This window comes from Crocodylus porosus, unplaced genomic scaffold (assembly GCF_001723895.1).
Source record: "Crocodylus porosus isolate Cpor-Errol unplaced genomic scaffold, CroPor_comp1, whole genome shotgun sequence".
Taxonomy (NCBI): domain Eukaryota; kingdom Metazoa; phylum Chordata; order Crocodylia; family Crocodylidae; genus Crocodylus; species Crocodylus porosus.
The window spans coordinates 6,776,183-6,786,880 of NW_017728947.1; the positions used below are offsets into that span (position 1 = coordinate 6,776,183).

Genomic DNA, 10,698 nt, shown 5'->3' on the forward strand with positions numbered 1-10,698 from the left:
AGAGGTCTTTGGATGCTTTTTATGAACCTTTGCTATATTGAATTTTGTCTTCTTTGATTCTGAAGGAGGCATACTTAATGGTGTAGAGTAGGAGTTTTTCTTAGCCTGTAATTGAAAGGGTGGGCAGGTGTGAACCTTTCAGAAGAAGCTTTCCCTCCAAGTGTTTGTCAGGTGTTTCTATTACGTAGGTGCTCATAAAATTAAACAAAACTAAGGGTATCAACAGATTAAGTAAAGGTCTCCCCCCTCACCTTTTTTTCCTTGTAGTTACTAAATGTTTACTGTTGCTTGTGATGCTGCTGCTCTACAACTTCTTTACCAAAGAGAGGACAGATTTTTTAATACATATCACAGAGGAACAATTGTACAAAATCACAATTCCTTCTGCTGCTCACCTTAAAAGAGCTTTAGCTGCATTTACTTGAAAAGCACAAATTATTTTGTTCAGTCTTTTTCTGTTTGTTTTCCTTTCTGTGGGGAATTAATTATGTAATGCTTAATACCTTATTTTAACTGATGCTATAGGAAGTCCAGACATTTGTACTAGAAATGGAATCTGTTCTCAGGAGGCAATTGTTAATACAGAAGGCTGGAAATGCCAGGAAACTACACTTTTAGATACAACTCTTTCCTTTTCAGCTTGCAAGAATATGCTCCTAGGCATGAACTATGGAGTCTGAAACATGAAACTCCAAATTTGGGTGACCTTCATGTGTCAGGACTAATCAAATAAATTGTTTAGAGAGACAGCAAAGTGAAGTCTAATCAACATAAAAAAGCTTAGTTAAATATAGTTTCAGCTACTCCCCCTACCAGCTTATTACATTGTATTCCAAAGAAAATCTCTTCTTTCTTTCCGTCTTTCCTTTCCTTTCAGGAGGCAGGGACACCAACAGGGGAAACAAATGAAATTGGACTCTTGTTTGTGGACTTTCCCTTCTTTTTTTTTCCAGTTACAGTAATTTTGGTGGTTATATGTAAGAATAGCACACCAAAAGCCATGTTCCTCTTTTTTTCCCTCCTCTGGGTACAGACCAGTATTCTCATTTCAGAGAGCCTTTACAATATGCTTTAGCTGAGGTCTACAGTCTGTCACTCTTGTATTTACACATGCTAAAGCCACACAGGACTAGTCTTCTATTTCACAGCCCTGAAGCCTGTGCCTATGAAGTCTACTGCCACAGCCATGCTAGACATGGTGGTAGGATGGAGGAAGTCAAGGCAGATCCAAGGTGTGGAATGGTATGTTGTACCTCCCTTTGATTCCTGGCTCACTCAAAGTGTAAAACCAACCATCCAACAAAAGCAGCAGCATTATTATTCAGGCAGCTGTGAGGAAGTCGCATAACTCTGTGGCTCCTCATCACACTCTACCTGATTCCTTCTAAGCTTATTATTCCAACTGGAGTTAACAATCCTCTCTTTTTTAATAGTCCCACTAATCAAGCTATCCTTTCTTCTGCAATTCTGCTGTCTGTTAGCTGCTAATGGTAATATAGCTTCTATTTCACAGCCCTGCAGGCTGTTTTTAACTCTAGTTAGAAAATTAACTTAGGTATGGAAATGTTAACTCACGTGAACTTTAACTCAGGTGTGGAAAGAACTTTCAGTAAAGCATTGGATGTACTGTCAAGATGCTCAGGATAATAATAAAGGATAACCAATAAAGCTTGGTTTTGTTTTATTAATCTGAAAATGATGTACACTTAATTCTAATGACAGCAGGACTAAATAAGCAACATCTTGTGATTATTTTTGCCTAGCTCCTTGTGTTTTTATACATATTATATGCAAATTAATATACATGCCAATACTTTTTTTTTTCTTTCAGTTTCTTTTTGTATGTTGTGTTATATAAGATGAGGCACCACACCATCTGCACCCCTCTCTCAAAATCCTAGATCCACCCATGGTGGGAAATAATTACAGTCCTTCATTGGGTTGCCAATTCAACATCTAGGCACAACATTAAGAGGATGGAAATGATCAATGGAAAAAGTCTTCAGAGCTCCACGGATTCATAGACATTAGGGCTGGAAAGGACCTTGGAAGATTGAGTCCAGTCCCCTGGCCCAGGGGCAGGAAGTCAGCAGGGGTCATAGGATCCCAGCAAGATAAACATCCAAATGTCTCTTGAACGCGTTCAAAGTGAGTGCTCGAACCATCTCTGGCAGCAGTCTATGCCAAACCTTGGGGGCTCGGACAGTAAAGAAGTTCTTCCTCATGTCCAGCCTGAAACGGTCATGGAGGAGTTTGTGACCGTTTGCCTTTGGGGCGCTCTGGTGAACAGACGTTCCCCCAGATCCTGGTGAACACCCTTGATAAACTTATAGGTGGCCATCAGATCACCCCTGAGCCTGTGCTGTTCCAGGCTGAAAAGTCTCATGGCTCTCAGCCTCTCATTATAAGGTCTGTTTTCCTGACCTCTGATCATGTGTGTGGCTCTTCTCTGGACTCTCTCAAGCTTCTCCACATCCTTTTTGAATTGTGGAGCCCAAAACTGGATGCAGTACTCCAGCTGCAGCCTCACCAAGGCCGAATACAATGGGAGAATGACGTCTTGGGATTTGCTTGAGAAGCATTTACAGATGCAAGCCAGTGTTTTGGTCACTTTAGTAGCTGCAGCATCACATTAAAGGCGCATGTTCATCTTGTGGTCAATCGTGACCCCCAAGTCCCTTTCATCCGTAGTGCTAGCCACCGTAGCACTGCTGAACCTATAAGCATGCTGCGGGTTTTCTTCCCAAGGTGGAGAACCTTGCATTTTTCGGTGTTAAACACCATCAGGTTCTCACCCACCCATTTCCTGAGCCTGTCCAGGTCAGCCTGGATCACCCTCCTGTCCTCAGGTGTGGATGCTTTACCCCAAAGTTTGGTGTCAGCAGCGAACTTGGCCAGTCTGCTTCTGACACCAATGTACACATCATTAATGAAGATGCTGAACAATATGGGTCCACGGACAGAGCGTTGGAGGACCCCACTGGTCACAGGGCACCACAACGATTGACTTCTGTCAATCACCACCCTCTGGGTCCAACCACGGAGCCAGTTCCCCACCCAGCAGACCATGGTGAAGCCGAGGCTGCAGTTGGCCAGTTTTGCTAAAAGGTGATCATGGGATACCAGATTGAAGGCTTTTTTGAAGTCAAGATATATGACATCAATCTCTTCTCCCTTGTCCAGGTGATAGGTCACCTTGTCATAAAAGGAAATAAGATTGGTCAGGCAAGACCTACTTGCAACAAACCCATGCTGGCTATCCGTCAGGATTTTGCCATCAGCCAGTCTGTTGAGAATGGTCTCTTTCATAATCTTTTCCAGGATCTTCTCTGGGATAGAGGTCAGGCTGATGGGCCTGAAGTTTGCCAGATCCACCTTCCTCCCTTTCTTGAAGATAGGCACCACATTGGCCTTCTTCCAGTCTTTAGGCACTTTACCAGAGCACCAGGAGTTTTCGAAGATCTGTCCCAGGGGCTGAGCTATGATGCTTGCCAGCTCCTTGAGTACCCTGGGGTGTAAACTGTCAGGGCCAGCTGACTTGAAGGTATCCAGCCTCTCAAGGTGTTCCTTCACAAGGTCAGCATTGATGGAGGGTAAGGAATCTCCCTCACCCGGGCCTTCCCGTCCCGTAATGAGCAGGGGCATCCCATGGAACTGGTGAAAGGCCAACGCAAAATACCCATTTAGAAAGTTGGCTTTTTCCTGGGCGTCGGTTGTCAACTGTCCTGTCTGGTTAAGCAGGGGTCCAATGTTGCCCTTGCTTTTCCTCCAGCTCCCCACATATCTAAAAAAGGACTTTTTATTGTTCTTGATACTTGTAGCCAGTTGGAATTCAGTCACAGTCTTGGCTTTTCTGGTTTGCTCTCTGCAGGTTTGGAGCAGTGCAGAATATTTCTCCTTGCAGGTGGATCCCATTCTCCATCCTTTGTAGGCCTTTCTTTTCAGATGCAGGAGGTCTGCTAGTTCCCTGCAGAGCCAAGGGGGCCACTGTGCCCTTTTGCTGCCTTTCCTCCAAGATGGAATAGACTTTGTTTGTGCATCCAGGATCGTTCTCCTGAGGAGTGACCACTCTTCCTGAACTGCCCTCCCCTTTGGGTCATGGTCCCTTAGGGCCTCACTGACAAACCTCCTGAGCTTGTCAAAGTCAGCTTTCCTGAAGTCAAGGACTTCTGTATTGTTGACTGACTTGCCAGCTTTATGGTGGATGGTGAAGGTGATCAGCTCGTGGTCATTGTCACTCAGCTTCCCTTTGATCATTAGGTCGCTGAAAAGGTCATCCTCCGTTACCAGTACCAGGTCAAGCAGCGCTTTGCCTCTCTGCAAGTTGATGATAGTGGGGAGTGGAATACCTAGACCATTCCACAGTAGCCACATCCCATAGAGAGAGGGGAGGAAGTGGAAAGCTGATCCTCATAGAGGAGAGAGAATGAAATACAAGGGTAACTACAGGAGCAGAAGAAAAAGAGTAAAAGGAGAACATATATGGGAAGAAAGCAAAGAGTGAGATATGGGATGCAAACAAAGATGAGGGATGAGAAGAGGCTGCTTTTTCAAAGCATATAAATTAAAGAAAGACAAGATTAAAGCTGAAGGAAAGAGAATGAACAGGAAAGAAAGATAAATGGGATAAAAAATCCAAGGGAGAAAATAAAACCATAAGACCCCCACCCCTAGGCCTGCACGTACGGCTTCAAGCAATGACATGGTTTTATTTGTATTCTAGTTTAAAAAAACTCAAGCACACCTTCCTTCTGCATTGGGTGGAAGGGGAAGAAAACCATGGCTGTTTTCCTCACTTGTGCTAATGCTGCAAGTTATTTGGGATGATCAGAAAAAAAAGAACAAAACCTCAAATGCAGCACAATGCACTTTGTGCACACATGCATTCAGAGGGTGTAGTTACAAAAAAAAAGCTTGCCTGCACGTAACAAGGAGAAACAAAGTACTGTGATATGGAAGGTGGACTAAGAACAAAGCCATTTTGATAAAGGAGATGAAGATATGGAAACCCCTCAACTTTTACTGTCTCAGATGGAAGCTAACAGCACTCAACACTTCTCAAATGAACAAGTAAGTAGGTCATTTTTCAGGATGTTTTATTTATTTGGCATGTACATAATCATAAGCAGCTGCTCACTTCCATTGCAGCAGACAAAGCTGGCAGAAGGTTGAAACGTCTGTTCTTCAAAACTAAATTTCTCCAGTGTGCAAAAAGTTGGCTAATAGACCCAGCTCTTGGTCCAGCTCAGCCATGAGAATGTAATTTGCTGCAGACTTTTTTACTCTACCGAAGCCATGTTTATATAGTATCAGTTCCATTGGACAAGATGTATCATAATGCCTAACCACTGGCTCCCAAAACAGGTTTTATATACCCATTTCACTGATGGTCACCACTCTGGAGGTGAGTAGAGGTAGGGATTTAAGGACACCTTGAAGGCCAATCTAAATACATGCAATAATAACATCAATACCTGGGAGACTCAAGCACAGAATCATCTCCAAGGATGCTGTGACATAGGACAAAACTTCAAAGATTTTGAGGAAATTCACTCTGCTATGGAGGCAGATAGATGAAAGGGATTAAGAGAAAGAGCTGTGACCTGGCATCACCAGAATCTACTCCTTCCTCCCACAACCATCTGCTACATCTACAGCTGAACATTCAGATCTCACATGGCCTCGTCAGCTGCAGACTCACTGATAGCTTCCTTATTTACTGGAAGAACATCATCCTCACATTGAAGGACTGCCACTGCCATTGCTGCTGACATCTAAGTGGAGCATTTTTAGTTGTGGCCACATTTTGTAAGAGGCCTTAAGTTCTGAGTGTCACAAGTTTTATGTCTCCACCCTGTGCTAGCCCTGAACTAATTTTCAGAAGGTGGTGAGCATGTACTGCTTCTAGTGAACTCAGCACTCCTGAATTAGGCCCAAGTTGACTCCAGTTGGACATCCAAAAATAGGCACTTGAAAGTAAGAAGCCGCCTGAAAATGTTGGGTTTTGATTATAAACTCTTTGGTTCCAGATTTGATTTTGTTCTATATTAGGAGAACACCAAGCACTATTGGATCCTGTAGAAGTACTAACGCTGTTTTGTTTTTTTGCCAGTGACATTACCCTCTTTCCCAGAAATATCAGAATTGCAACAACTTACAGAGGCACCTGCGGGTTTAATTATTAAACTTATCAGTGACAACCACAATTTGAGTTTGCAAAATTGTGATTGCACCTTCAGCATAGGTTGAAGCACATGTTTACAGACTAGTACCTGATCCAGATTGCAATCAGCAAAACTGCTCTTAATTGAGTGTTTACTACATACAGGAAACACCACAACAATATAGTCAATTCTGTTTCCTTCAGAACAGATGGTTGCTAGTAATTTTAATTTAACCCTGAAGGAAGTATTGTAAATTCTTGAAGCCAGTGGTATATTTATTGCAATTGGGCAATATTAGTGGGAAAAAATGCTAACGATATTAGCATTGGAGAAACAGAATTTGTTATGTATGTTAGAAGGCCAAAAATGTACATGACAATCACTGTTTTTAAAAGTGGCTAAAAATTATGGTTGTCCATTTGACACTTTAAAAAGGCCCAGTTTTTAGGACAATCCATTCAAAGGTTCTCTGAAATGGGTACCCCAGATCACCCTCTTTTCTACAGTTTTAGGCCATTTGGCTCAACATTTAGCTAGATCTGGGCCCCTCTCTGAGGGGTGAATGCCTTCCACTCCATTGAATGAATGAATGTTGAGGGCTTGTAGCATCTTTCCAAAGTCTCTTAGGACTTTGTAGGATGGGTTGTCCACTTGCTGCAAGACTTTTATAACCTCCTGCTTTTGCTTCCACACCAAGTTATGTCTTTGTGGCTTGCAGACATGGTAAATTTATTTGCGCTCACTCACCCAAAGGGCCGGTTTAACAGTGCTGTACTGTTCGTGTGTGTGTTGCACTGAGATTCAGGCAAAGCGGTGCAAGGGCACATGCTGATTCAATGCAGCACAAACTGACCTGGGCTGAGCGGGTAGATCTCATTGTCAGCTCCAAAGAACAGATTCCGTGTCAGCTTGCGAGGGTCGATTTTCTGAGGAGTGGATGAAGCAGGACAGAGAGAGAACCTGCGGCGGAGAAAATTCTCTTCCTTCATGGCATGAGTTGTGGGGGTTTTCTGAAAGGCAGGGAGAGTAATTACAGTTAATAGAAAGACAGAGGAAATCAAAGTTTTACACCCAGTTGAATTTGCTGCTGCAAAGCTCCCTAATCCAGAGTAAAGTGCCAAGTTTAAAAAAAAAATGCTAAGCCCCAAAAAATATTGCTATAATAGTACAAAGCCACAATTACTGCTCTGCTGACTCCCAACAATTCATGGTTTGGGGCCGTGCCATGAATCCAGCCAAGGTAACATCCATGAGGCTCTGAAGATAATGTCAAGAATTATAGTTACTTATTAGCCCATGCCTAGAGCACAGTAGCTGAATTACCTTTCTGGTGTTCCTTATATCATAGTAACCCCACTGATGCCAGTGGAGTTTACCATTTTTTGGCTGCTGTCACTGAAGTAAAATCTAGTCCATGGTAACTATGGGAAGAAAAGCTGCCAATCCAATGACAAGAGCAATATGAGCTTTGCTGGGAACTAGTGAAGAAAAGCCAGTACCACTCCTTCCCTTCCCAGTTTCTTAATACAGGACGTGTGAGCCACTTCACATTTTCTTTAGATCAGCCTTGTGGTTTGATCAATACGATAAGATTTGCTTCACCATAGAACTACCATACAGAACCACATTTATCTTTTGGAAAGCCTCCCTACTTCTTAATACGAGAGCCTGGCAGTGCTGTGTGCTATTTACCAGTGCTCAGCTAATGCATTAGATTATCCTGATTGGAATTAAAGGTTTCTTTTATACCCATCTGACAAGCAGCCCTTTCTCATCCACTACAATTGGATATTATGACTGTCTTCCTGAATTCTAGGCTCTATTCTCTCTCCCTGATGTGCGATTGGAAGCAGAGCTCTCATTAGCAGCAAGGGGAGTTCACTTTGCCTGCAGGGTTTGCAGGAGGGAATACAAGGTACGCTTCCTCCAAGAGGATGAATTGCTGCCCTGAGGAATAGATCTCGGGAAAAGCCCAGTGAAGCTTCAGGGCACTGTTTCCCAAAAACAGCCTGTAAGCTTGCCCCTTTCTTTAGGTTATGAAGAAAAAAACAGGCCAGATTCTTGGCTCAGCCTGTAAGAGACATAAGCCTAGACACCGGTTTCAGTTATACTGGCTGCACTGGGGACTGCCATCCTCAATGTCAGGTGGACTATGTATCAGCCTGTGTCTGACACCGCAAAGATATCTTAGTCTACCACAGGGGTCTATTTTCCTCATCTGGATGCAGCTTTTCTGCTGCTTTGAGCCACTGAGGTAGTGCTAAGCAAACAGAGAAAGGGGTAAGAATCTGTGCCCAGATGAGAAAACATCCTCTTGCATGTTACCTGGGTATGTCTCTGGCACCTGTACACTGGTCCATGAAGAAGATGGCACAAGTAACAATGCTTTTTGACTGATTAAGCATTACACTATCAAAAAGGTAAGAGACATGGTTCCTTCCTTCCCTCATGGACAATTTTTAGGCTACAGGAGCCTAATTTAAAATGAACCACTGCATGCATTTTTATGGAAGGAAAAACAGTGGGTTCTGGAAGACCAGAAACAGTCCTGGCTTTTAATCCTAGCATTACCTCTGGTCTACATAGATAAATCACTTCTGTTTCCTTTGGTTTTCCCACCTACACAACAGGGGGAAATCTTTCTTACCTACTTGACTGACAGAAGATTGAGTAAGATCAGTACAGTGCTTCAGACATTGCAACATCTCTCAAAAGGACCAAGTATTATCAAATATGTCTCTGCAAAATGGGTGTGAAATGCTAATGAGTCACTGAAACAGCTGCTGCTTACTATAATAACTTCGACTATATCAAAGGAGGTAGTGGAAAGTCAGGCCCACCATTTGCTTTTGGAAGACAAAGTGACTCCATTTTAGATGGGGGTCAAGCAGCAAAGTCTAGATTCAAAGTTCTCCAAAAGGGTTCCAAGCTACTGTTTCAGTTCAGGCCCAAACCAAATCCTAGTCTATTCTTTCCACAAGTTTATACCTTGTGATTGTAGAGAGTTCCAGGAACAAAAAAAAAATCAAAAGAAGTCCACTTCAAGAAGGGGACAAGAAAAATCTGTCTGTTTACTTATCTCATAGAAAATATTTTAAAATAATCCTGGCTAAAAAAAACTGTTTTGAGAATGCTAACCCTCTGAGCTATTTTCTGTCTTTGTTCCCAGAAAGACTATCTGAACTTTCCACCTTTGGAACTGCTTGTAAGCTGCTCTAATCAAAAGCAGTCCCGTGGGATTTTCTCCCCAAATAGCATTGGCCCAGACAGGCCAATTTTATCATACGGAGCTACAGGAAACCATTCAGAAATACAACATCCACACAATGAAAAGAGGGCCATGAAATGTTACAAATGTTAATGCTTTTTTTCCCCATCTGGCTCTCATCTCATCTATTGACTTGAATAGGAGCTGGATCAGGCTGTGTATTTGGTTTGGCCACAGAGAATACATTTACTTTCGAAGTCTTTGTCTACTGACTCTATACACTATGTAGTGGGTGGCTAAGGATTCCTTCATGTGTTATTTTACATCAGTTAGTCATGCGAAGACTGACATAGTTATAATGATGCTGCTCTGCCTTTCTTCATATCTGCACTGGGGGGCAGTTGCTCAGCAGCAAGGACTGTTGGTGTCCTATTTAACTATGGACAGCCACTGGGTAACATATGAAAAGTAGGGCTGTGTGAAGCTTTGGGTGTTGACTCAATTTGGAGGAGATTCGGCCCAATTTGGCAGCCAAAGCTCTAAATCCAAATCAAATCAGGGGACCAATTAAAAGGTCTGAATAAATTGGAAGCTGTCTGAATTGATTCGGAAAAGATTCGGAGAACTTTGGCAATTTGGGCAGTCCCCGCTGGCTGCAGCAGGGAGCTGGACCTGAACTCCATGCTGGTAAGTAGGGGGTTGGGGAGGGGAGGCTGGAAGAGGGGGGAGGGAACCATGGGGGGACCCCTGCCAGGCCTGCCCCAGCTCCTAGCCCTTTACAAAACACAATAACAACCCCCCCACACACACACACCAGCTGCTGCAGCAGCCTTGAGGCTTCTGGGGGCTCTTTACAGAGCCCCCCATGCAGTGGGGGGGGCAGTGGGGACTGTCCCCCCCACCTGGCAGCAGCCAGTGAGTGCAGGGTTTTATTTTTCAAAGAGCCAGGAGCTGGCATGGGCAGGGCTGGGAGAGCGGGCAAGGGGTGGGGCCTGTGTGATTTGGAGATTCGGCAGCAGCCAAATCTCCAAATCAGATTCAGCTGAATCGATTCGGGACAGTGCTTCAAATAAGCGAATCAAATCACTGTCCCCTGAATTGGCCGAATCCGAAGCGAATACTAACCGCTTCACACAGGCCTCATAGTTTCATAGTTTCTAGGGTCGGAAGGGACCTGAGCAGATCATCTAGTCCGACCCCCTGCCATGGCAGGAAAGAGTACTGGGATCAAATGACCCCAGCAAGATGTTCATCTAACCTCCTCTTAAAGACCCCCAGGGTAGGAGCCTGCACCACTTCTCTTGGAAGCTGGTTTCAGACCCTAGC

The 10,698-nt window shown here is 43.7% G+C and overlaps 1 protein-coding gene across 1 annotated transcript in view; it reads right to left on the minus strand.

Moving 5' to 3' along the window:
* Positions 1-10,698, minus strand: part of OSBPL5 (oxysterol binding protein like 5) — a 217,700-nt gene that overhangs the window by 89,552 nt on the left and 117,450 nt on the right. Inside the window, exon 2 of the mRNA XM_019551926.1 lies at positions 7,018-7,174. Coding sequence (XP_019407471.1) covers positions 7,018-7,153 — 136 coding nt within the window. The 5' untranslated portion in view covers positions 7,154-7,174. The remainder of the gene's footprint in view (positions 1-7,017; positions 7,175-10,698) is intronic.